This window comes from Rutilus rutilus (genome assembly GCF_951802725.1).
Source record: "Rutilus rutilus genome assembly, chromosome: 19".
Classification (NCBI taxonomy): domain Eukaryota; kingdom Metazoa; phylum Chordata; class Actinopteri; order Cypriniformes; family Leuciscidae; genus Rutilus; species Rutilus rutilus.
Window position 1 is genome coordinate 30,371,345 of NC_140232.1, and position 27,975 is coordinate 30,399,319.

Genomic DNA, 27,975 nt, shown 5'->3' on the forward strand with positions numbered 1-27,975 from the left:
TCCTTGCAATCCTTTTGAGACACTTGACTGGTAGATTTCAGCAATGCATTAAAGTTGCATGCATCAAAGACCCTTCCACATGCACTACCAGTCAAATATGCACACACCTCATTCTTTAATAAAACTATTTTCCACATTTGAGAATGATAGTAGTCATCAAAAACGACAAAATCACATGCATCTAAGACAAAAAAAAAAAAAAACATTTTTGTGATGTAGTGAACTCAGTGAACTCAACACATGAAAGTAAAAATGCAAATTTTGCGCTCTGTCATTCTCTCAACCAACATCGTAAGGTGCACCCTAGTGGTGCCAACTAGTTCCAACTGGTGTGGGTTAGATCAAAAAGTTCAACCTTAAATGTTGAAATTAGTTTTGCAAAGGTGCTTCAGGTAATTAAGTTAATGAGAAACAAATTCAGTCAAGTGTGTCCAAATGTTGTTAGTGATATGTCACAAAAAGGACGCCAACAAAGAAGTACATTTCTTCAGAAAGTTCTTTTTTTATTCCAAGAAAAAAAAAAAAAAGAGCATTTTCATCCCAAACAAGAAAATAAAACAAGATTATATTAATCAATTATTAAGAGGATAAAGTATGACTTTTTTTTTCAATAACTTTTTATTTCCCCATGTATTCAATAATGATATCAGTCATGTTTATTTTCACATGCACCTAAAGAAGTCCGATGATGATGATGATGATGGCGTGAATGGCGTAAGAAAGAAAAGGAGTGTGGTTAGGAGAGTATCACAACAATGGGCCATTACTGCTGGATGGCTGAGGCCAGTGATGGACTGATGGATGGATGAATGGATGGGTGAAGGAAAGGAAGGACAGTGTGAACTGCATGATGATGGAGAGAATGTGATTGGTTTGATCCCCATGTATCTGCCTCCTGCTTCGGTTGCAGATTGTGCCTTCACCCTCCTTTATCAACTGCTATCTGGAGAAGGTTCTCTATGCATGGCGTTTTTCTTCATGCTATCGAGGTATTCCTGTTGTGACACGGCCAAGACGGACGCCAATATCTCATCGTCTTCCCAGTCTGTTAGTCCTATTGCAAAACAAGAGCAACAAAACAAATCACGGTTTGGTCACATAGATAAAAACATATTATATACACTACAAGTCCAAACATTTAACACACATGACTGAATTTCTTATCAAAAGCCAATGCTTGAAATTAGCTTTGAACATAAATACACATTGAGTCTACATGATTAAATTTTTTGATAGATAAATTTGACGTTATAGTGAAAGAAAAGCAGGCAACAAGTGTCCAACATACATTGGAACTTCCTAAAAAAATGCCTTTTATTGTTTTAATGCTTTAACTAATATTCTCAAATGTGCAAAACAGAACGAGTAGGTGTGGCCAGACTTTTTAGACTGATCCATTACAAGAGTTCAATTTGTGAAAAACATTCACTCCCTATTTGCACCTTCTTAAGTTCTTAGCCGAAACAAAGCCGCTGTCAACAGTAGCTGGGGTGTGCCGATACTCCACTACAATCAAGTGCATTTAACGGCACATAATAACCGTACACGCTGCTTTCTGCATGAGTCCTGGGTGCATTTCGAGGCTGAATCACATGGATCACATCACAGATTCAAGCTGTGTGAGACGCATGAGGAAGGCGAGCGAGCGCGGTGATTAACATGGCATTCCTGAGCCCAGGATTCTTTCATACTGAATCAGGCGGGACAGCTAGACGAATTGGCAAGCATGATTCCACTTCCTCACCAAAAGCAGTAGGGGACATCTCTTGCATAATGGCCCGATAGCCCAGTGCTGGATACAGAGACACCAGAGAAGACGAGCTGGGTCTGTCTGGTCCAACGCAAGCCTGGTTACTGGGACCTGAACGGCGAGACGGAACGCAGGAAATCTTTATTTTGAAAGACTAAAGTATAGAGATTTAGTTTCTATCTATGTGGCTTTCCCCTGCAAAGTGGTTTTGAGTGAATTTCACAAAAAGACATGTAACATTTTAACCTACAAAAACAAATATTTAAAATTTAGCCGCACATTTTAATTACTGTAATGCATCTGGATGCTTTAGTTACCATTATTCTTAATGATAATTCTCATTATATTTGCATTATTGTTATACAGTAACACAATAATTGCGATAATGTTTTTTGATAACTGTTTTTTTTTTTTACATAAATATTGAATATTTCTTTGTTTATATGCAACAATTTGGGGTCAGTAAGTTTAAAAAAAAATAAAAAAATTAATACTTTTATTAAACAAGGATGCAATAAATTGATCAAAAGTGACAAGAAAGACATTTATAATCTTACTAAATAAATGCTATTCTTTTGAACGTCCTATGCATCAAAGATTGTTGAGCAGCAAATCGGCATATTAGAATGATCTCTGAAGGATCATGTGACACTGAAGACTGGAGTAATGATGCTGAAAATTCAGCTTTTCATCACAGGAATAAATTACATTTTGAAATATAAAAAAAATAGAAAACAGTTATTTTAAAATGTAATAATATTTCACAATATATTACTGCATTTTTTATCAAATAAATGCAGTCTTGGTGAGCATTAAGAGACTTCTTTCAAAAAACTATTTTACAATTTTACAAACAGGCTTTCTTTGAGCAAAATACAATTTCTTATTGAATTCCTTTAGATTTTGGGGTGAAATACGACCCAGACATGTTCTAGAAAGGTTTCCGGAGATTCACCCTTATAATCAGTTTAATCATCCGTGAACCTCATGTGCCATTTACCCCATAAATTGGCTTGCTGAAGGAAATGCATCATACTGTTAGTTTTAATGACACCGTCCTTATTGCAAAACACTGATAACAGACCTGGTGCACAGGGTGACGGGGGTTTGGATAGCGCGAGGGCCGCTCCGGCCGGGGAGGGTGGCTTAGCGGATGTGTCCGAATGCGAAGGATCAGGAATCTCCGGAGAGGGGGCGGAGCTGCGTTGCCGTGGAGATCGGGCATTCCATTCTTCCAAACCACTGGAGGCCGCAGCCGTGGCGGAGCTGCACGTAGCGCTGGCCTTGCGAGGCTGAGGGAGTTACAAAAGTAAACACGTTTATTCACAAATCATAAGTCAACAGGCTAATTGGTATGTGATTGTGAAGACTTTATAGCTTGCCATTCAAAACAGTAAACGTTCTTACTAAGTACATTTATGGAAAGTAGGATTATGTGAGGTTTGCGTAAAATATTTTATCTTTGTTTGCTTTGATGATATGACAATATTCAATTCAGAAGCACATCTTCAACCATTTCTCTCTGATTGACCGGTGTCACTCAGTTCAAAAGCTGATTTAGAAGAAAGCCTATTGTTTCTGTGAAGAAGGGTCTTGTTCACAGCTGGTTTAAGTGTGAAAACGCAAACCACATAGATTGCACGTCTTTGCGAAACCGATAGTCCAAGGCTTTGTGTACCTTCGCCTATGAAGCAGTCATCACAGCTTACGTGTGTGTAATTCCAGTGCAATCAGCGTAAAAAACAGAGATTAGTTTATGACGCCAAAGGTTTTTGTAATTATCACACGTCAAATACCTGATTCCTACCGACAGTCACTCTATTAGGAATGTAACTAAAGGTTCTGATTGAATGAGACATGAGTTAGTAGGATTAGTATTAAAACGGGCAGGTCCCACACCTGTCGCGCCTGTTTCTCCTGGTCTCGAAGCCACTGTAAGTACGATTCTCTGGCCACTTGCTCTTCTATAGCCTCATTGGTGGCTTCCCAATCCGTGGCCCTCTTCTTGTCCTCCAGCATCTGTTGCTCAATCCAAGATTCCTCTGATGTTTTAATTGCATTCTTCATGAGTGACTGGTCTGCAAACTGCATAGAAACAGAGAGAGACACAGAGAAGCGGTTAAAGGCCTCAGCGTTGCCCCTCGGGTGACAGGTGAAAATGTCTCCTGAACAGGAGCTGATTTGTGGGAGGAGGAAAAACAAGCTAAAATGCAAATTAGACAATACATCTTTTTTTAAGAGACAGACACTGATGATGATCCTCATCTCATAAAAATGGATTTTTCATTCTGACTGGATTAGCTGCATTTGACAGCAACCAGAAACAGTATACCTTTACAAATTGGTCAGTCACAGTCTGTCTATTATATCACTCCACAGTCCATATCTTTTCATTAAAAGTCATAAGTCAAAAATGGTTTAGAAATTGGATGGATGGATGGATAGATATGAGAGCATCCATACACAGCACACGTTCACTCTGGAAAGAACGCAAAAAACATGGTGAGCAAATAAATGTAACAGACCACTCCATCTTGACAGGCTCTTTAAAAAGAACTATTTCACCATTAAAAACCAAATGGCGAGTGCTGAACTTCTGTCAAGCCAGTTCGACAAAAATGGTGTGCAAGCTTACTATGATTATTACGATTTGACAGACAGATGGGCTAAAGACCACAGCGTTGCCCCCAGGTGACACATGTCAGAATGTTTCTGTTGGAGCACCCTGAAGAGGACTCGATTTGTGGGAAGAGGAAAAACATTGTTAAGCTAAATGCAAACCGAGCAATAAATCTTTTTTTAAGACACTTTCTAAGCGTGGATGACAGACATCTCATCTCATCCCATCCCACCTCAGACATACAGAACGCATCTCATTAAACCGAAGGTTTTGACTGCGTTCTGATTAGATGAGCTTTAACTGATGACAACTGTAAACCACCTGCACTTAGCCTAAAGAACTTCATTATACAACTCTCCAGAATACTTGATTCTGATTGGTCAGTCACGGCACTGAGTAGTCAAATATTTTTGTCTCTTATATCACTCTGCGGTCTATCTCTTTTCATACAAAGGCAAGTCAAAAGAGTTAAAAATTGGAAGGACAGACAGACAGACAGACAGACAGACAGACAGATAGACAGATAGATAGATAGATAGATAGATAGATAGATAGATAGATAGATAGATAGATAGATAGATAGATAGATAGATAGATAGATAGATAGATGGATGGATGGATGGTCCCCACAGTGACACGAGTGCATTCAGGTTTAAGTCCCCACCGGGATAGAAAAACATGTACACACACACCAGCTCTACTTTTGATAGGAAGGTATGATCTGTCTTTGTTCTGCTCGGCTTAAATTATCACAAGGCATGTGGCACGTAAACAAAACAGTGTGCTGTTAATGGGTCTCCCCCGAAAACCACCGACGTGTGGAATGTTTCCCTCTCCACCCAGAGCAGTCAGGGAAAATGGGACACTGCAGGTCACACTTTGTTGTCTTTTTTTGGCTTTGATGACGACTGTCTCCAAATTCAGACTGTGGATCAGCTGACGGAACTGCACGAGTGAACAGGAGGGAACACTCTGACAACTCTTCCCAAAACCCACAAAGACTTTGTTACACACTCCTGAGTAGAACATACAAGTCCACCTCTGCAGGCTGTTTAATTAAAAAATATATTACGTGAAATTTATTATTACGGTATAAGTATGTGAAAAATGGCTGTTCTTGCGCAGGCAGATGGAGGTGTACGTGAAGGAATACACATAGACAATAGTCACACCAAAGTGTCAAACTCAGAGGGGTCAACCACAGCAGTTAGCATATCTCACACTGAAAATACACAATCACCAGCTATTCTCACTTAAATGAGACTAACGCTAACAGATTACTTTATGTTACAAAAAGTATTGTGAATCTCTTATGTAATATAGTTCAAATGAGTTGGACATTTAAAAAAATAGTAGTCTGGTCCAAATAAAATAACATTAGAGTTCCACAGTCAATATTTATGCCAAATGCCAATGCCAAACGTCAATTTCAGTGGTGCCAGAAGAGGAAATCATGGGTTGTGGACAATGTGAAACATGTATTGTTCTCTGATGAGTCCACTTTCACTGTCTTTTCACAGTTGCGGTGTGGAGAAACCCCAAAGAGGCGTAACATCTGGACTGTTGCTGCCCAGAGTGAAGCACAGGGGTGGATCGGTGATGGTTTGGGCTGCGATATCATGGCATTCCCGACTGTGCTTGATGGGCGTCACTGCCAAAGACTACCGAACCATTCTGGAGGACCATGTGCACCCAATGGTTCAAACATTGTACCTTGAAGCTGGTGCCGAATGCACCAATACACACAGCAGGACTGGTGACAGAATGGTATTATGAACATGAAAGTGAAGTTGAACATCTCCCGTGGCCTGCACAGTCACCAGATCTGAATATTATTGAGCCACTTTGGGGTGTTTTGGAGGGGAGTCAGAAAACGTTTTCCTCCACCAGCATCACATAGGTACCTGGCCACTGTTCTGGAAGAGAAATGGCTCAAAATCCCTCTGGCCACTGTGAAGAACTTCACAGTAAGAAGTAACTTCACTGCAAAAGGAGGCCCTACACCAGACTAATAAATGATAGTGGTTTAAAACCAAGTGTTTTAGGTGTTTCAGTTTCATTGTCCAACCCCAATATGTAAGCTTGACCCACTCAACATTATTTCTCATTGAATATCCTGCTGCACTCATTAACATAACATATTATGGAAGTAAAGAGGTTGCGAATGGCATTTCATGTTGACTTTAGTGGCAGCTGCAGGTACCCACCCCTGGTTTGAAGGCAGGAAGTCCAAGCCCAACTCCAATCGTGGCTTTATTGGGATTCACAACTGAGTTGTAGTGAATGTTCCGATGGTAACTAACTCTGATTGGCTCGTCATTATTTTGATGGATGCCATGGAACGTGTTGATTGGTTCTAAAAGAGGCCATCAAAATAACATTTAGAAACATCGAGAACAATATATACAGGTCAACTGCATCACTATACGAGCAAAATGCGCCACTACAGTGTCTGGTTAACATATTGCATGTGCATGTAATTCCTTACAATACATCCACAAAATAATTTTCATATTCATCATCGCTATTCACTAAGTGTACTTGCATAGTGGACACTGTAAAAAAAAAAAAAAGTTGCTACCTTAAATTTTTAAGTACAATCAACTTGGATGTTTAAGTCATTTCAACTTAAATTACATTAAACTGTTTTTAAAAAATGAGTTGAATCTATAAGGTTTTTTTTTTTCAAAACTTGGGATGAGTTAAAGCAATGTAAAAACATGTTATCATAACTTATTGATCATATTTTTTACAGTGTAGTTAAATGTGCATAATTAAATTTTATGGACACTATAATGCAAATTAGACACTGCGCTTACCTGTGCCGTATTGATAAACTTCCACTGGCCGATTGTACATCTCCGCCATAGCCTGCATCTCAATATGGTTCCCGTGACAGTTGTTCTTCCTCTTTCTGTTGATGTATGTAGTGAAGTCCTCTGTCACATAGTTTGAAAAGTAATCCGCATTTTTCATCTGCAAGTAAAATCATACAGAAATTATAACATAATCAGGTTTTGTACACTCTGATGATCCCAAAGAAAGAACATCACATACCAAGTAATCCATGCAATGTTTGCGGACGACTTCGTGCATATCCTGGTCTCCGTAAACCTGATCAGCTGTATAAAGAGGATGATACCACGGTTATGTGCAAATTACCAATAGGGTCTCTGCATGCAATAATTTTACAGCAGTTAAGAGCATTTCATATTTTATTGCATTTTCTTACATTTTCTTACATTTATTGTAGTGTCTCTGCAAAATAAAAAGTTATAACTGAATTATGTTATGCAGCAATACACAGTACACCTCATTTTAGCACACATTTTTTGCATGCCAGACAATGTTTTCGATGCATTTCATTTTTGTCTTTAATTTTAGATTAAACTCATAAAAATAACAAATACAAGACAGGAGGACAGGGTGAGTTGCAAAACAAAATACTGTTCATGTTAGTTATGGTTGTTTGAAATTTCTGAATCGTTTTTCTTTTAACACCTAACAAAATGATAGGGAGCAAGCAACTACAGAGGAACCTTGAGGGGTTTGATTGTAGGCAAATTCTGTAATGCACGCATGCAAAAGCTGCATGGCTCGTTCTGCAAGTGCCACTTTTGGCGGGCTTTATCATACTCATTTAAGTGCCAGTGAGTGACTCAAAGCAAGAATAGGGGCCCAAATAAGGAACAGATGTAAACAAACGGGCGTATGAACTCCACTCTGAGGTCGACACCTTTTCCTTGCAAAAGCAGCGATATGCAAATGAGCTTCAGCCTCAAAGCTCATTCCGGCTAGTCACGTGACCACTTGCCGCAAAGATTCTGAGAATCTCTTAGTCAATTTCCTCTTTCGCAGCTTCGGCCTACTTCTGTTGTGACACTTCTGAACAGACTAAGGAAGTTGCATTCGCTTTACTTAAAAAAAAAACAAGCTTCAAATGACAGTTCAGACCAATATACCAATACAGGTGCTTTATTTTAAGACACTTGCACTTTTTTAGTTCTCAGAAGAGGCCCAGTAAACCATACACATTATCTGATCAAATGGAATAGGGTGTTTAAGGAAGAGGAAGTCCTTGGTGCAGAAATGAATATCCCACAGCAAAAGCTCTCATAAAGTTTGATTAAAGACCAGTTCATTACTGCAACATCCAACAATGAGTGAACGCTCTGTGCTTCTTAGGATATTAATTTGATCTGAAAGAACCGGTCGTTCTGTTCCCGAAATGAACAATAGTTGCAGTTTCTGGCAGGTCCATGTTGCTTTTGATGAGCTAGATATAGATGTCACTCCCAAGGTTTGTTTGGGGAAAAGTGGAACCTCCATTTATGAATGCTTAAAGCTGGACGTGTGCTAATTTAAAGGTGAATGTGGTTGGTGCAACACTACAGTTTAGTTCTGAAGCCAACTTTTGTCATGTAAAAATCTCCATTTAGATCAATGAATGCTTTTACTTTTCTAAATAGGTGAAGTGAGCCTTTAAGGCACAAGTTCATTTGTTAAAACCAGGACCTTAACATTTGAAGCTGTCTTAGAAGATTTCAGCTCACACACATGAGAACAGCAGCTGGAGATTCGGTCTGTTTTTGGTTCCCCATTTGGTCTGTTGTTGGTATTTCCATATGTCTTACCCTTTCCATTCATTACAGCACAGTGCAGTGGATAACCAGACTTGTCGTCAGTGGGTGCTGCGGGGGAGAATCAGGGATTCCCCTTGGCTCCTTTGTATTATTCTGACTCATGTGTGATGATCAACACCTGCCTTCGCTTTTTTTCCTGATTTCACCCCAAAATTTGAATAACAAACAGCTTCACTATAGTGGTGCTGCCATGTGGGGCCTGGAACTTTTGCATGAACAAACAGTGAGCAGTACTCAAGAAAAACAGTTCCTTAAGTATGTTGACCTAAATTGCATTTTCAGCATTTATACTTGGTTATTGGATTTCCAAAACTCCCAACTTTAAAGGGATAGTTTACGGAAAAAAAAAAACCTGTATGACCTTTTTTTCTGTGGAACACAAATGAAATTCTGAAGAACGTTGGTGTCCAAACAACACTGGATCACACTGACTTTTATTTTGTAGACAAAAAAAAACTTTTATTTTGAGACACTTAAAATATCTTCTACAGGTTTGGAATGACATGACGGTGAGTAAATGATGACAAACTGTATTATGTAATAGATCCTGAATTATGCTATGGACAATGATAAAAGTCATGTGGCATGTTGAGAGGCATGTTTATACTTTTGTCGCCCAAGCCCAACTTACTTTTCATAGGCTCTTTTGACCTGGTCCAATAATGAACCACCTAGCAATTCCCTAGAAACAACCTAAAACACCTAAGCATCATTGGGTTTTTCATACTAAGAAATTTTTAGTACTTATCAAAGTGTTCGGAGTGGTTTCTAGGGTGTTTCCAAGAGTGTTCTGGGTGGCAATACTAAGGCTGCGTCTCATTTCTCTGTCTTACCCCTTACCCTCGGTTTTGCGCGTTCATGTGAGGGAAAGTGGTGTCCCAATTCTCATTTTGATTAAGGGCTAGGGCCAAGGCGTAGAGCTACATAGCCCTTGAAACGAAGTTTGCGGAGGACCACACTTGAAAGAGGGGTAGGAATTTCCCAGAAGTGAGTCGCACAAATGTAAGTATTTTCAGCAGTTTAATGACACTCGTGTTTTATGATACTTTTAATAAAATGTTCAAGCGGTTTTAATTGTAATGTTTTTGTTTTGAATCGCTAGTTAACCGCTAGCTAGCAGCTATTTGCCGTTCGCTAATGTTTTGCTTAGCTATGGTGTCGCCGGCGCCGCCGTTAAATACAATGAAACGATGTCTTTGACTGATGGCACACAAGCGTGCAATGATAAAGAGAGACCAGGCAATCGATATCACAACCCGAGACGACGGCATCTTCGTTTGTTTATGTCAACGCGTATCGCCTCTGTTGACGTAGCAGCCAGCTAGCGGAAAGGGAAGATGACACAAACGGTAATCGAGTGGTGTCTCATTTCTTAGAGAAACGTTCTTCCCCCTAGCCCCCTTCACTCGGTATCGAGGGGCAAGGGGAAGACGCAGACAAAGGGGTAGCGGAAGGGGAAGGGGTAAGACAGAGAAATGAGATTGGCCCAAAAGTTCTTTACACCTTTACACTACCTTTCAAAATATTTTTTGGTTTTTGATAGAAATCTCTTCTGCTCTCAAAGGCTTTATTCGATTGAAAATACTGTACAGTAAAAATAGTCATATTGGGAAATACAATTACAATGTTTTAAAATATAATTTATTCCTGTGACGGCAAAGCTGAATTTTCAGCATCATTACTCCAGTCTTCAGTGTCACATGATCCTTCAGAAATCATTCTTAAATGCTGATTTGCTGCTCAAGAAACATTTCTTATTATTATCAATGTTGGAAACAGTTTTGCTGTTTAATATTGAATACTTCTGCAAACTTTTTTAGGACTCTTGATGAATAGAAAGTTCAAAAGAACAGCATTTATTAGAAATAGAAATCTTGTGAAACATTATATATATGTCTTTACTGTCAATGTATTTGCTCAATAAAAGTATAATATAAGTGATATGATATTCTGATCCCAAGATATAATACGTGATAAGTCCACATGATATTTTCCAACCATTTTATGCAAGCTGCACCTCAAATAACTTATCATTTGCTTGATTTATCAGAATTTAGGTTGAAAAAAAACAATATCTATGTTGTCTTTCTAACAGAATAATAAAAAATTAAATAAAAATAATAATAATGCTGTACAGAAGACGAAATTCGTGATCTCAGTATTATATTATATAAGGTTTCTTCTGATCGCGCAACCAAACATAGAAAACAGGCAGACATTTCTGTTTACATTCACATAACTGTGTCTCAACTGCAGTGAAAACGCGACTAGCCCACCGCAACGATCACCCTGCAATAGGACGTTTCCCAACACTAAAAGCTGGTGGTTGACCTTTCTGCCGCCATCGGACACTTTGATGAGAAGTGATCGACAGTGAATATAAAAAGCAGAAAAGAGAAATACACTGGGTAGGTTTACCACGAAAGACTGATGCCGCTGATAGAGTTCACTAGAAAAGAGAAGAGCAGAGGTCCACCAAGCAAAAACAAAACCACAAGCTCACTTCCACTAATGTAGGCCGCAGATAGCGTCTCGATTCTAAGAAAGGGGCAGGCCCAGCTTGAACTCAGAGAAGAGGAGAGAGAGCTCAGACCTGCCCTTGAGGTCTGGGGGTCATCGATAAGGTTTATCCTCAAAGAGCAGGGCCACAGTGACATCACAATGAGCTGAATTTGTCAAAGATTCCCGGGAACCTTACACACCCTACGTTAGTTTTGGAGCTTCATTCACGTACTTCAGCAGCAGGAAGTGTGTCATGTTTAAACAACATGGATGCTACAAAGAGAAAAAGCAAATAACAGAATAAAAAAACTGCATAGTATGAACAAGAGCTACAACCTAAACCAAACCTGATGCATATACAGTGGGCTTCAAATTATGAGACATTATGAGACAAATTATGAGAAATTCTGCACATTTTTCTAGGTCTTAGCGTAAGCAAATATGTGACTGGTCATGTGGAAGGTCAGATTGTCTTCCACTGAAGCTCCAGATGCTCTTTGGAGCATCTCAAATCATGCTGGAGAACGTGATCATCAGGTTTTGTTCATGGCGGCTCAAGTGCTTCTGTCATGAAAGCAAATTAATTATTTTTTTTAAGAAAAAAGATTAAATAAAACAAATCGGTAACAATTTACTTTTATACAATGCATTATAAAAGTATTTTTATGCATTAATTATGCACCATATAATACAATTTATGATATCATGAGTAATTGTAACCACAGTTGTAATACATTATAATACTTATCTATTCATTGTTACACCTTTAGAAAGTATAATGCATTTAAACACAAGACAAACCACCAATTTCAATTTCAAGTATTATAATGCATTTATATTTTGGTTACAATTATTTATTAATATATGCGCTAGAACGTGCATTTCGAATACCTTATACATAAAGGCTTTAAGTAAAGGTTTTTTTTAAACCCCTGCATGCATACTGTGCAAATGTGCAACCCTAATTCCAGAAAAGTTGGTCCAGTAAAGTAAAGCATCTTTCCTTTTAATTACATTCAACAGAGGTCTCCTGCTTTGCCCTACACAGACTGAGATTTCTCTGAATTCACTGAATCTTTTCACAATATTATGTATGGTAGATGGTGAGAGACCTAAATACTTTGCAATCTTTCATTGAGAAATGCGATTTTTGAATTGTTTGACAATTCTTTCATGAAATTTGGCACAAAGGGGTGAGTTTTTGGTGGATGCTCCTTTTATACCCTAACCTAAGTAGATACCCTCACCTATTACCAATTCACCTTCTAATTGTGGACTTTGTCAAAAGTTTAACTTAGATATTCTGTAAACTTTTCACCTTTGATACTTTGCTCTTTGATACCAATCTTTCATTTGAAAGTCACGTATCTGTAAAACCGCATTTTTCCATCTTAAAAATATATCTAAATTACGTCATATGCTCTCATTGACAAATGCGGAACAATTAGTTCATGCGTTCATGACCTCAAGGCCAGCTTATTGTAATGCTCTACTGGGTGGTTGCCCTGCACGCTTAATAAACAAACTACAGCTAGTTCAAAACGCAGCAGCTCGAGTTCTTACCAGAACCAGGAAGTATGACCATATTAGCCCTGTCCTGTCAACACTGCATTGGCTGCCTATTAAACATTGCATACATTTTTAAATATTGCTGATTACTTACAAAGCACTAAATGGTTTAGCTCCACAGTACTTGAGCGAGCTCTTAACGCATTATAGTCCTTCACATCTACTGCGATCTCAAAATTCCGGCCAGTTAATAATACCTAGAATATCAAAATAGACTGCTGGCTATTTAGCACCAATACTTTGGAACAGTCTTCCTACCATTGTCCGGGAAGCAGACACACTCTGTCAGTTCAAAGCCAGATTAAAGACACATCTCTTTGACCTAGCATTCACATAATACATTATAGACTTCTATAATCCAATGTTAGGCTGCATAGATTAGATCAGCCGGAACTGGGAACACTTCCCATAAATCCTGATGTACTCGTTACATCATAAGAAGAATGGCATCTACGCTAATTTTAGTGTCTTTGTTTATCCCGAGGTTTTCCCGCAGCCTGCCGGATCCAGGCCGTATCCAGATCTGACAAAGGACCTTCGCCTGGACCCGATGACAACGCAGTGCTGAAGTGCCAACTAGTCTCTCCCTATGGAGGATCCCTTTACCACTCTACAGATAAAGCGCTGTCGGGAAAATTTCGGTTTCGTGTATCTACCCCGAAGGGACAAAATTCTGTATCAAAATGTTAAGGCCAGACAAGTAGTTTAAGGCTTGGTTTGTAGGGAATTACAAACCTGCGCACATATATTCAAATGCGCATAACTATAGAATTAATTCTTGATGCACACGTGAGCGTCATCAGCGTTTCTCACAGGTTCGCGTTTAAAGTCTGTGTAGAGAGAACGTCGTCTCAGCGGCCTCTAATTTAATAACTAATGATCCTTGCGACGGAAGTGAACCAATCAAAACTAACCTTAGCTGGAAAATATCTTTATTCAAGAACTGCTATAAAGCCAAAACAACCTCTGTTACCTTAAATTATCCGTTTGTTACTGTAAAGCCGCTTTGAAACAATCTACATTGTTAAAAGCGCTATATAAATGAAGATGACTTGACCTTTATTTTGTCTCTGTCCCAATTTCTGAGTGTGTTGCAGCCAACAAAATCCAAATTAGTTAATATTTACAAAATATAATTAATTTGGCCAGTGAAAACACTGAATTTGTTTTCTTTATACTTTTGTCAGTTAAATAAAGGTTCAAAAGCATTAACAAATCACAGATTCTTGATTTGATTGCGTTTTACAAAATGACCCAACTTTTCTGTAATTGGGGTTGTATGTTACTGAAGCAATAAACTATGAGAGAATATGTGCATTGCAATAATTTGACCATAGTTAAGGGGGGTTGACAGGTACACAGAGCAATGCTTTTATAAAAGGCAACAAAAAGGCATGAATAGGGACAAAACACAACAAAATGAACTTTCTGTCATTAATATTAATCTCATGTCATTCTAAACTGGTATGACTTTCTTTCGTGGCCACGCTTTTCAATTCCAATTCCAACTGAGGGTGTCAACTCCAAAATAAAAAATAAAATAGGCACCTCAAAAAACTATATATATATATATTTGCGCTGCATTTCAAGTACTGAAGTCATATGATAGCTTTGTGTGAGAAACAGATTGATAATTTAAATGGTCATTAATTGAAAATCTGCACCTGTGTAATGTCTGTGTTAATTGTTTTTGAGTCCAAATTTAAGCCTGTTCCTCACACAAAGCTAACACATGACTTTAGAAGAACTGGAATATAATGCACGTGTCAAATAAAGGACTTTTATGATTCTTTATGGTACGTTTTTTTTTTTTTGCCATTTTAAAGCCACAGGTATCATTACGAAAAGAGTAATGCGTATCGAAAAGCATGACCTTTTATGTTTTACAGAAGGAAAAAAAGGACATACAGATTTAACAACATGAAGGCATATAAATAATGACAGAATAGTCATTTTGGGGTGAACTATTTCTGTAACTATAGGCTATTTTACACTTGCTTATGGATGCAAACAGATATGACATAATAGATATTTCTACAGTAATTACTTCATAAAACCTTGATCCCCATGTCCAAATATGACAGTGTGGAACATGAGTTGCATAGTCCATCCAGAAAGAGCTGAGATCACCGCTCTGTCCTGCACTTGTGTGCTCCTTGACTCCAGTGGTCACAATAACATCTAACAGGCCACGTCCACCTCGACAGCTGATCAGTAAACATGCTCTTCAAACGAACAAATCGATGCGGTACTCTAAAAACAGCCAGCAGTTACAGCAGGCCAAAAGGTAACTCCACTCAATGGCCTTATTGACTACCGTGTGTTCAGCTCACTTATCTGCAGCGCTTCAATAGACTATGAATTTGAGATTGTGATCGTATAGATCAATACATATTGATTCTTAAGCACATTTGGGGATCAGATCACAAACGTCTTTTCAAAGTACACCCTGTGCTGAGGAAGTACAGTTAGATATCGAAGAATGGCTTATGTACGGACTGAACTGCCTTTTATTAATGCCAGAACAGTCAGCCGTTGATCATGAGAGTGTTGAGTAACACAGAGCTTACTATTGCCCCAGAAACACACCGACGGTCAAATACACTCATTCACGCTCACGAGACTGTATTGCAACCAGGCATGCTGTCTACTGGCATATCCAATGCAGGTCACAGAGGACCACTGACAGTCTAGCGTAAACTCCAGACTTCAATGATGTGTCTTAAACGATTTCGTCAACAGCTTGGTTTTGTAAGAGGCGATGCCAAGTGTCGGTGATGACACTGTTTTCTATATCCTGGCAAGAGAAGATGCAGCTCTTACACTCTTGGTGGTGTCTAGGTGAAAGTTGGGGAGACTTGCTGAGCGTCTGCTTTCCAGATGTGCAAAAGTTCACGAGGCAGCTAAGACCCGAGGAAACTAAGTTAAAGGGTGCAGACGGTCTTATCACAATCAATGTCTGCGAGTCAAGTGATTGAAACCATTTTACAACTGAGTTTCAAAATGGTTTTTGGTTAAACAGACTTTATAAACAGCATTCGCTATTGAATTATGCTCCTTGACATCTGCTCTAAAGCAAATTGCAATCATGTCAGAAAACTCAAAACTCACTGGTTTACGCTGGATCAAACTAGTCAACATCCTCAAGTTCTTTACCATTTCCCGTCTCATAGAAACCAAGCACTATTAAAAGGCGTTACGTGAGCTGTGCACCGTGTGTTGAAACCTGTTCTTTCCTGTCCTAGAAGGTGTTGATCAATGTAATGACAAGGAATCTACTAGCAACCCTTGATTCCAACATGGCATCAAACTTTGCTCCATGTTTGCCACAAAGCTACAGTACATGACGTCCAGGGGTGAAATACTATGCTGGACCAATAAAAAAAAAAAAAAAAAAAGATCGTTGAAAGCTGACCTATGCTTTTTACATTTCACATCCGCAATAATCCAGTGTGCTGACCTGTATGTGACTGATTTGAAGATGTATGTAACCTTAAAATTCATTACTTCATGTTTTAGGGGAAATTTCTTATGTTCAATCAATACGAGAGTTCAAAGGGATAGTAGTAGAGTTCAAAGGAGAATTCTGTCATCATTTACTCAATGTCATGTTCCAATCTTCTATGACTATGGGTGCATCCCAATTCACGTACTTATACGCTAATCTATGCCATTTTGTAGTATAAATAGTGTGAGTAGTGTTCGCACTGAAAACTCCAAAAAGAAAAAATGCACTTCAAACACCCAAATGACGCACTTAGGGTCTTATGCACTATGCAGTTCATACTTAGGGTCGGTTCGCTAGGCTTGGTTTGTAAAAAAAAAAAAGGCTAGTCCTGGTCCGCTTAGTGTTCACATTGGCATTTTAACACCGAACCTAAAGATACCGAACCTAAAGGGATATGTTCACAACCTGATTGGTTGGCTTTTATTATGTATATTTGGTGACGGAACTTACAGAACATCCAAAACAATGCGGTGTGCTAGGCTAAATGCATACATTGTATGTGTGTAGCCTACATATGATGGTATTTTGACCAGCTGAGAACTTGTGAAGAGCTTATAAAATGTGTAAAAAGGAGTCAAAACAGCAGCAGGAATCCCTCCGTCACACACACAAACCGCCGATCTGATGCCTGTACAGACCTATGATAGGCAACTTCGCGACTATGACGAGAAAAAACAGATATGCTTGAGCATATCTTAGGGTCGCAACTTGTGACACATCATGTCTCGTTTTTGGTTCGTTTACGTCTTTGGTCCGTGATGCATTCATATGTCATTCGAACCGCACCAGTGTTTGTTTGGAAGCGGACCGAGACCCATCTTTTCAGCGTTCTCGGCCCGCTTGTTTGGTGCGCACCAGGATTCGGATAGCAGCGTTCACACTTATTCAAATGAACCGCACTAACAGAGCAATCGCACCAGAGTTCATTTTAATCAAACCAAACATGCCAAGTGTGAACACACCCTTAATGAAAAGAAAAGAAAAAACAGTGTGGAATGTTGGACACTTCATGCACTCAACTGTGGCAGCATTGTATTCGTAGTGGAGGGGGAGGGGCTATATCCGACTCCGATGTTCGGTGACAAAATAACCTTATAAAATTCATACACTACAGTAAAGAGCTCAGTGCATAGTGTATAGTATGTCATTAGGGACACAACTTAAGTGTATCTTATCCATACAATGAAAGTCAGTCCAATGTTATTGTTTTTTCTGTGTACGGCACAGAGAGCGAAGTAAATGATGACAGAATTTTTTTTGGGGGGGGGGGGGGGGGGGGGGGGTGAACTGTCCTTTTAATTACCTAAGGGCAAGGTGGGGAGAAAGCACCAATGAATCTGGAGGAGAGGAATTTCGGCCCCACCTTCGCTTTGAGAGCGGGCTGGCATTTCCCACTCTGTCAAATCATGTTATGGCATTTATGGCATCTGCTCTACAATCACAACAAGATGACGAACAACAAAACGAGTGGAATGCAGCCGAGCTGTCCGACAGAGGTTCCCGGCAGGGCACAGGCTGTATTGTTTACTACCGAAGCAGGTATCTGGAAGTGATCCCACAGTGCGTGCGGGGGAAAATAAACAGGGCTTAGATTGGAATGCACTTTGCATATCCCAGCGATTTTCATATAAAGCTTCGCCCATGTGAGGTTAGGGTTAGTATTGGCCCAGGTGAGGCCGTTCTTAGCCCTCCGTCTACACTGGCGCCTCCCTCAGATCGATCAGAGACAATAACGCTTGTTCCTGAAATAGCAGCTTGCATGAGGAGAAAGTGGAAACAACAACTGACTTGACAAAAGGAAGTACATATATTTAAACTAAATTCTGAGGAAATGCAGTGAACAAAGGAAGCCTAGATTACACAAATAACAGGGTTTTGATGCAATACCCTCTACAATAGTTCTTGGAAAAAGTAAAAAAAACAAAACAAAACAAAAAAGGCGTAGGCCTAGGCTTTGCATTACAGTGACTTAAACCATGGTTAAACTTTTAAAAAGCATCAAATTCACAACATAATAAGTTACACAGAAGTTCAATAAACAATAACATTTATTAGTGGTGTTTGCAAAGGCAAGCATAACTAATACTATTGCCATTACTTAAGATTAACGATTTAAACACCCTTAAACTGAAGGCGCAACCACCTTTAACACCGTAGCAGCAGTGTTATTTTAGTATTATTTAAATACTATTATTGTATTTATTCATATTTTAAATGAGCATTTATTTTTATGTAAAAAAATATATAAACATTTATTTTCCACTTTAAATTTTAGTTATTGTATTATTTCAGTCAGCATTTCTGATATCAGTTTGAATTGAAGTTTTTCATCTAATATTTAGGCTATATATTTTATTTTAGCTTTATTTCAATTATGAAATCCATTTGTAATAGTTTTAGTTAACAATAACAACGCTGCTTCGCAACCACCATTAACCATTCCCAACATCGAAACATGATTTTCTCCAGTATAAACAATTATTCTGCGAGGTAAAAGAGTTTAGAGATTAGAATAACTGTAGGCAGATAAGTAAAATTCAAATGATCTGAGGCTACAGGCGCGCACATATCAGCTGTTTTACAATGCCTTTGAACGTGGATCGTCCAATCAGATTTTAGAGCCGAGAAAAACTCAATGCTTTTTGAATATTTTATTCAAATACGTCACAAAATAAATGTCACAGCCAGACTGTTATGGACCAAGTAGAGAGCTCAGCCCACATAGCTGGTCACTGAGTCAGGCACTTTTATCCCCCTGTATCGAGGTTTGCCCGGAAAGAGGGAGTCTTTGATAAAATGCACAGCTGGCACTGTCGCATTTCAGAAGAAATGTGCAAATCCAAGCCAAAAGCAAACAAGTGCACTGTTACTCGAACAAACATTCAACTTCCTCCAGTGTAGGATTACGATCTACCATGTAACCTTAATCTTCAATGGAGACTGGAAAAAATAAAACATTTAAATGCGCTCCCATTACAGTGCAAGAATCTGCACCTTTTAACCTGCTGAACTGTGGACAAGCGTTCACAGCGGATGGCTGAGCTATTTACGGCCAAAGTTTGGAAAATACATTGGTTAAGCCGTTTTGAAGAGCCTAATTAATGTTTGTTTAGCTGGCTGGGTCAGGTCACCCCGCTCATAAGTGTACACAGCCGGTGTGTGTGTGTGTGCTGGTAATGGTGTCAACTGCTTCCCTGTTCACCAGAGTCCAGGTCGAGCTCTGGAAAGAGGGGCGGTGCTCTGGATAACCAGCAGAGCAGCACTGGAAATGAGAGAGAATGCTGGGAGCTAGGGCAGGGATCTAACACATGACACTGTTTCCCACGCATCATAAAGGAGAAGCGCATTCACTACACAAAAACCCCTGCACAACAACTACTACAGCACAGAACAGATTACATGCTGCAATGTTTTCGTCAGGATGTGGTGATTCAGACTTATTCACAACAAAACTGTTTTCATACTTAGGACGTGGCCCTATAAAACCACACTAAAGCTGGGTATTACAACAGTTGTTGAACGTTGTAGATTGCTGGATCCATCTCATTTCAACCAAACCAAATGGCAGATATGTGAAACCACAAAACCTTTTGAAACTTTTTCTTTGTAATACCAAAACAGAAACCACAGTGGCAGAATTCTCACTATCGAACAGAAGACACAGGTGTGTGTGTGTGTGTGACCATATGTCCGGACCTGGGGCTCATTTTCTGTAAAAGTTAAACAAGCTCCCCCCGTCCGCCCACCCATGATGCTGTGAAATGTGACGGGTCTGATCAGAAACTCTGTCAAAAAACCAGCGGACACTCATTATTTCCAGACAAATACAAATTCTTTTGCTTTTGTTCCTCTACCTTTAGTCGCTTTGGATAAATGCATCTGTTTAAATGTATATGTAAAACGCCTTTTGGCTGGATAGTGAAAAAAAAGCACTCCACAGATGTGGACATCCTTTCAATACAGTTTCCAGCTCAAAAAGGTTTTAGACAGAATGTCCAGAGCATAAAATATAAGACGGGTGGAAAATAGTTGGAAGGTGTGTTTAAATGTCCTACTGATGGTCTATAACATTACCACAAATTACCATGGAATGGACTTCTCAGGATATAAGCATCTGTGAGATAAAATACCTTGGAAAATCATTTGCAAACCAATTTGCAAAACATTGCATAAGCATTTGCACGCTATCGCCACAAGCCTCTTTATTGCAGAATATGACCTACGGATGTCAGGATTGGTTGTGCTAAACATGGGAAAATGAATTTGAAATTCAGAGTCATTCAAGGTGACATGTAGAAATCGTGTCATTCTTCAAAAGTCACATTTTTCATTAGTGAAAAAAAAAAAAAAAAATCTACCGTTCAAAAGTTTGAGGTCAGTAAGATTAAAAAAAAAAGAACAGAAAAGGAAATGAATACATTTACTCAGCAAGGATGCAATAAATTAATCAAAAATGACCGTAAGGATTTTATAAAACATTTCAATTTTACTGTAAAATAAACTAATATTTCAAAATATTTCAATTTCAAATAAATGCTGTTCTTTTCAACTTTCCAATCATCAAATAATCCTGAGGAAAATGCATCAGTTTCCTGAAAAATATGACGCAGCACGACTGTTTTCAACAGGAGGTAATGATGCTGAAAAGTCAGCTTAGCATCACAGGAATAGATTACAAATGAAAATCTATTCAAATAGAAACCCATTTATTTCAAATTGTAATAATATTTCACAATATTTCTGTTTTTAACTGAATCTTTGATCAAATAAATGCAGCCTTTGTGAGACTTCTTTTAAAACCATTTTACATTGAACGGTAATCTAAAGTTGTTTAGTCATGCAGGATTGTAATAGATAATCATGGGAAATAAGCACTGCTCCCCTGACCTATACCTTTTCATAATATGAGAACCAAAACAACAACAAAACAATGAGGATGAACAGGAAAATAAGGGCAAAATCTGATAGCGGAGATCTGGTTTGCCGCTGCCTTGTTGACAGCCACGGACTAATTATTATGTGATGAGAACGATCTCAAATTCATAAACAACACGGCCAGCATACATTATTGAAGTCAAGTATGCGGTTATAAGTATGCAAATCATAGAAAATAGGAAGATCGATTTTTTTTCTTCTATTTTAAATAAAAGAGTTACACAGGAGAGTTAAGAATACTCCTAATTCTGTGCAATAAACATTATTCTGCAAAAAAGCAGAACTAAAATAGACCAAGTCTCACCTACGCCTCCATTATAACAAGAGGATCTGATGCTGCTTTGGTTATCCATAAATGGGATGCAACATTAGTGTAGTCTTAAAGGAACAGTTCACCCAAAAAAAAAAAATAATAAGCTGCATTTAATGGTCATTTAAAACTACATTTCGGGAGCAAGAAACGAATGTCTTGAGTAGATTCAGATTCATAAGTAGATTCATAAGCCACAGGGTCATTTTAGTACACCACAATAATAATTATAATCTAATACACATCCATATCTATTACTTCACACCAACAGCGTCCTGTAAGAAACTATCCTGTCCTGGGTTATCATGATCCCACTGGCTGTGAGAGCCTTATTACCATCGGGCCGGTTATATAACGTGGATTGTTTGACTCGAGTGATTGTTTGGAGATGGATAGTTTCACACCTGCGGTGCAAGAACTGTGGCACAGTGTCCCTGATGGGAATGCTTCATGTAGGTCAGCACATCACATGCCCGTCTAGCATAAAACTCGCACAAGGAAAGAGGTGGGATGACGAGAACAGGGAAAAGATTCACGAAATAAACGTGTGCAAGCTTTGTGCATGAAGGAGAGAGAAAGAGACAGAGCAAGAGAAGGAAACAGAGACACGAAAGAGAGAATGAAAGAGAGAATGAAAGAGGAAACAGGGTGAGATGCCACACAATGGTGGTTGCAGAGAGAGTTGCTGAATGCTGAGAGAAAAAATCCCAGTAAACAAATATTATTGTTTAATGTATATTATGGTGTCCACTAGATTAAACAAATACACAGTTACAGAAAGTGAACGACAAAGAAATACATTGTATGCTGGACAACAACAAAAAAATGCTAAAAAGATACTTGGTGTCAGTCATGTTGAATTTATGCGTCAAAAATAAAACCACTTTGACATATAAAGTGGACAGTCATGTCAAATTATGGGAACGGGTCAAAGGTGAACCCTCAGAGTGGCTGGGGTGCAACGTCACACCCTGAATGATTAAAATGGCTTGTAAAGACCCGTGCATTCGTATTCACGATGCAAGAAATGCACCAAACAGAAAAAGTCAGAACTTGGTGTCAAGCTGAAACTGAAGTGTAATGCAACTTTCACAGTATGTGAAACTTCAGATAACAGGTTATGTTTTGACTCGAGTGCTTGACTGCACTCTTCACTTATGTAGATGAGTAGCGCCATCCAGAGGGATGTTCTGGTACAGTACTGTTATGTAGATAGGTCTAAGGTTTCCTATTAAGCATTGCTGTTTTGTTAACAAACCAATTAATTTTATGCTTCTAGCACACTGCTTAAAGTCAACATAAAATCAACCCATTTTCATTTTCTAAAATGTTTTCCTTAATGTTTTCCATCAAGGGGAAAAAAGAAACATGGGGAAAATGCAAATTTACAGTGGAATCAAGCAGAATAAGATCATGACCACGTATTAAGAAAAAGATGGTTCATTTTAGCCTAATGCATCAAGTAAACTATTACTATTAGTTAACATAACACATTATGTAATAACAACCATTTCAAGCAGCAGTTTGCTACATTTTTCTCCAGCAAATGGCATCTAGGTAATGTGTCGGGAATACAAAGAGTTATTTTAAATCTTGCATTCAATTTTGTGTACAAATGTCTTAACGTGCAACATAATATTGTATATATAAATTAAAAATCCTATATACACACAACCATTTAAAAGTTTGGGGTCAGTAAGGCTTTTTTGTTCTTTTTTTTTTAAGGATGCGTTAAATTAATTAAAAGTGACAGTAAAGACATTTATAATGTTACAATAAAATAACTGCAAATAAATGCAGTTCTTTTGAACTTTCTATTTCTATATAAGAATCCTGCATCACAAGAGTGTTTCCACAAGAACATTAAGCCGCACAACTGTTTTTAGCATTGATAATGATCAGAAAACTTTCTTGAGCACCATTTCCTGAAGGATCATCATGGGACACTGAAGGCTGGAGTGATGATGCTGATGATCACAGATGCAAACAAATATTTAACTATAGAAAACAGTTATTTCAAAACTGTCATGATATGTCTCGATATTACAGATTTTTGCCAACCCCAAACTTTTTAAACTCTGGTGTATTAAAAAAAAATCAGATGATAATATTTCTGTTTAATTTGTTGCAATGGAAATGGAAGGTTAAAAGTCGACATGAAATCAAAATCCAGACACTTAACATTGGAGAAAAGTCGTTTGCAACTTCCGGTTCATTGCAACGTGAGATATAGTAATTTGCTTTGATGCAGCACGTTACCAAACGTAGCAGGTCATCTGCGTTTTTCTATACATATAGAAAATATACATACTCTGTGTAGAGTATGAATATCACAGAAATAGTAAGAGTAGTGTGTGAACAGTGAACAAATCCTACCATACAACAAATAAAAATGTAAGATGGCATTCTGCCAAATTGACAAGGACAATCACCCAGGTTCTACATTATTGCCAATAGATGAACTAGATAACTAGATGCTGAATCTTTTGACTTTGAGTGAACATCAAGTGGTTAATAATGTACCCACCAACAGCTCTGAAGAGGCAGGCACCATCTTCCTTCATTTTTTTGATGACAAATCCTTTCTTTTCCTGGAGCGCTTTTTCAAACCAGTGTTCCTGCTGTAACAGAGGCAAAACTTCAGGACAGACACAGTGGGGGGATCATTATTACGTGCTTGATAAACAGACGGACTTCTGATGCTAAAGTCATTGTTAGTGCCATTTATTTGATGCATTCTCAGACTGTCAACAGAGCATCACAAAGAAGTTCTAAGATCATCACATTTTATGCATATTCATCCCATTACAATTTTCTCAGCCTTAGACAAATATGTTCATATTTAATGGGGTTAATGATTGCAATACTCATTTAACACCATAAGCAAAGAATTTAGGTATGATGTTTAATATTAGCGTCTGGGTAAAGTGAGGTTCAGATATGCGTCACAGGTCAATCAGGGCTGCGTTTCTCAAAAGCATAGTAGATTGTATAAATGATCCCATCAATGGTCTGATCTACTTAGGCTTATGATGCTTTAGGAAAATGCAGCCCAGTTCAGAGTCAGACTGCAGTCCTGAAACCCAGAAGAGAATTAGCATTTGACCCATCGGTTCTCTCAAGAATTGGACAGTTTCCAGAGGTGGACAGTTTACTTGAGTACTGTACTTAAGTACACTTTTTGAGTATCTGTACTTTACTTGAGTCTTTTTTTTTTTTCTGGAAACTTGTTACTTAAACTTCACTACTGTCAAGGTCCTTGAGTAGAAAGTAGTTTTGTTAGTCAAAGCATAATTTTTTCTCGTCTCTAATACGTGATTGGATTTTTGCAGGTGATCAGTAATCACTCTTGCAGGGTCACGTGTCGTGAAGTTCGACGACTAGTACGATTTCTCTTTACTCGTGATCTGTGAGCAACAGTATCGTTGTCAGAACTAATGGTTTGAAAGTTTTGTTCATGGCAAATAAGTACTTCTGTTGGGCGGTTATACAGCTATAGTTGTGTAGCTGGGAGTTTTTTCTTTTTCTGATCAGTCTGTATTTACTGACCACTTGATTCAAATGTGCATAAATGGATACACATAGATGCGTACTTCTTTTGTGGGGGTGGTAGGAGTGTTAAATAAGAAAAAAATGAAGATGATTATTATGGCTGTCTATTATTATCAATTCAGTTGTTTAATTTCTATAGGTTTTGTAACATTCTAAAAGCTCTTAATTCCACAGATACTATAAACTGGTCGGTGTATTCACTAGGTTGCTTCAGAGGCATAAGGTACTGTAACAATACAACAAAAATAAAACAACGCATTGACATTTACTTTTGAGTACTTTTAAAAACAAGAACTTCTGTACTTTTACTTAAGTAAAAAAAAAATCGGTCTTTACAACTTTTACTTGTAATGGAGTAATACTTGACCAGTACATTAGTATAGTACTATCACTCAAGTAAGGAAGTTGTGTACTTTGTCCACCTCTGAGAATTTCTAATGGGTTTTTGGAACAGCGGTTTTAGATTTATGAATAAAATAAGGTCTGTGTTTAGCAACTTTTTAGTGGCTTAAAATTTAAAACACACAATAAATACACTAAATCATAATTTGAGGTATGACTGTTTATAATGTGTATTGTATAACAAAACTACATTTTCTTTTTAAAGAAATTAATACTTTTCTCAGCAAGGATGCATTGAATTCATTAAAACGTGACAGTAAAGACATTTATAATGTTACAAAATATTCATATTTCAAATAAATGCAGTTCTTTTGATCTTTCTATTTATCAAAGGAATGCTGAAAAGTGCATCACGTGTTGAAATTGCAAGAATGGCATGTGATTGTCTTGGAAACAACAGTTAAAATGCATAAATCATGTTTCACAATGTATATCATTTTACAGCAAAAGTGTTAATGAATTTATAGCAGAATTTATGATTTTTTTTATCCTAAGGTTTAACCATAGACTGTAAAAGAAAATATATAGGGTTTAACCCATTAAGGTTAAAGTCAACCTTTGCAACCCATTTTACTTTCGTAATGAACACATATTTCTGAGAAAAACAGGATGTGAATAAGAAAATGTAGGACAGGCCTTGGGTTTTATCCACTGGGAATTTGTGGGAATTTAATTTCACGATATCATGCATTGAGTAAAAATAAGGCAGAAATGAAATAGGCTCAACTTTACTTTCATGTTGACTTTAAAGAGACTCCCTCTTCTAAAGAGCAGAGGAGATGGAGCTCAGCACAGCTGTGCCTCAGTCTACTCTGGACCTTTATGTGGACTACATTTACTCAGTCAAATTCGATCATTTTAAAAACACTTGTTTCCTGCCAAGACAAACCACTGCATCACTAATACCATGCATGTTGAGTGCAGTCTAATGGAAAACATCTTTTTACTGATCTTCAGTCTTCACTTATAAAATCAATATCTGCTTTAATTTGTTTGTCTGTCTGCCTATCTTTAAATTAGTTAAATTTGTCTATCTGATTATATGTCAGTCCATAATTGTATCTATCTATCTATCTATCTATCTATCTAACGTTATCTATACTTTTGTCTGTTGTTCTGTCTATCTATATCTATCTATTTACAGTATATCTGCCTTGCTGTCAGTTTCTATTTGACAGTTTGTCTAACTATCTAACTATATATATACACACATATACATGTACCAGTGTCTACACAGTGTCAGAGCACGTGTCACACATCTAAATAAAACAGCATGTCAATGGTTCTCAGCATTAGGTGACATCACCCATCCACATACCTGTTCAACAGTCGCTGGATCCTCTGACTGTAGTCTGGAAGCATTCTCATACTCATCCTCACTGTTATACCCGGCTCCTTCTTCCTGCTCGGGACTGGGACCCCCTCCTCCTCCTCCACCACCGCCTCCTCCCCCTGTCGCCCCGGGTACGGTCCCTCCACCGGCCACCCCACCGGAGCAGGTCGCCTGTCTCCTCCTCTTACTGAGCCCAGGCCCCGAGCAGCACCCTCCCATCCCACCTCCACAACCCACCCCACCTGACAGCTCAGCCCGACCCCCGGACACACACGCCATCCCTGCCGCATCCCCCGGGCCAACCGGAGACCCGGCGCCCACCGGCGGAGGAGAGGCCTGCTGCGGCCGGGAGCTGGATTCAGTTCGCCTGTCCTCTCTGGACGCCGGCGGAGCGGCTTGATAAGACCAAGGTGGCGGGGAAGCGCGAGGCCTCGCACCCGATCGGACCCCGTGGGAGTGCTGGTGCTGATGCGGGTCGGAGCCGGTCCTGCGGTCGGGGTCGTCGGGGTGATCAGACACACCGACCGATGAGTTCGGCTTCTTCTTCGGCAGGATCGTCATGACCGTTCAGGGAGGGTGTCCGTTTTAACGACTCCAACCGCGTTTTAACATTTAAACGTGAGCGTCTTTTAGTTCGTAATGTTTGCTCCTTTCACCCTGGAGCGAATTTAATTCAATAGGAGGTGGTTTTGAGGGTAAAAACAGCGGATAACAGAACAAAAACAAACTGTCTTCCGTCCCTCGGTCCTACTGTTGCCACACAACATCAACATACAGCTGACGACACCGGCACGTCATTTCCGTCTCGCCGCTCGTTCCGCCTCTCCTGTGCTCTGCTTCAGAAGCTGTCA

At 38.7% G+C, this 27,975-nt stretch overlaps 1 protein-coding gene across 3 annotated transcripts; it reads right to left on the reverse strand.

Annotated features, from left to right (window-relative positions):
• Positions 1 to 478: 478 nt before the first annotated feature.
• otud5a (OTU deubiquitinase 5a) lies at positions 479 to 27,974 on the reverse strand. 3 transcript variants are annotated; one of them, XM_084389937.1, is made up of 9 exons: positions 27,110 to 27,974; positions 24,365 to 24,458; positions 7,428 to 7,492; positions 7,190 to 7,346; positions 6,578 to 6,726; positions 3,650 to 3,835; positions 2,835 to 3,042; positions 1,745 to 1,861; positions 479 to 1,054 (listed from the first exon to the last, which is right to left on the reverse strand). In XM_084389937.1, exons 1-9 carry the CDS (start codon positions 27,683 to 27,685, stop codon positions 933 to 935), a joined length of 1,674 nt encoding a protein of 557 aa, XP_084246063.1. In that variant the 5' UTR covers positions 27,686 to 27,974; the 3' UTR covers positions 479 to 932. The 3 variants fall into 3 exon arrangements, with proteins under 3 accessions (XP_084246063.1, XP_084246064.1, XP_084246065.1); XM_084389938.1 differs by having other exon boundaries at positions 24,365 to 24,455; positions 27,110 to 27,898; XM_084389939.1 differs by lacking the exon at positions 1,745 to 1,861 and having other exon boundaries at positions 27,110 to 27,920.
• Between the last annotated feature and the right edge of the window lies 1 nt (position 27,975).

What these genes read in the sequence shown, in the direction of transcription:
- otud5a (XM_084389937.1), bottom strand. Translation starts at nt 27,685, where the DNA reads ATGACGATCCTGCCGAAGAAGAAGCCGAACTCATCGGTCGGTGTGTCT. An exon ending in CTGCCTCTTCAGAGCTGTTG is followed by an intron (nt 7,493 to 24,364) that starts GTGGGTACATTA and finishes CTCTTTATACAG; the next exon opens with CTGATCAGGTTTACGGAGAC. An exon ending in AACATTGCATGGATTACTTG is followed by an intron (nt 7,347 to 7,427) that starts GTATGTGATGTT and finishes TTTTACTTGCAG; the next exon opens with ATGAAAAATGCGGATTACTT.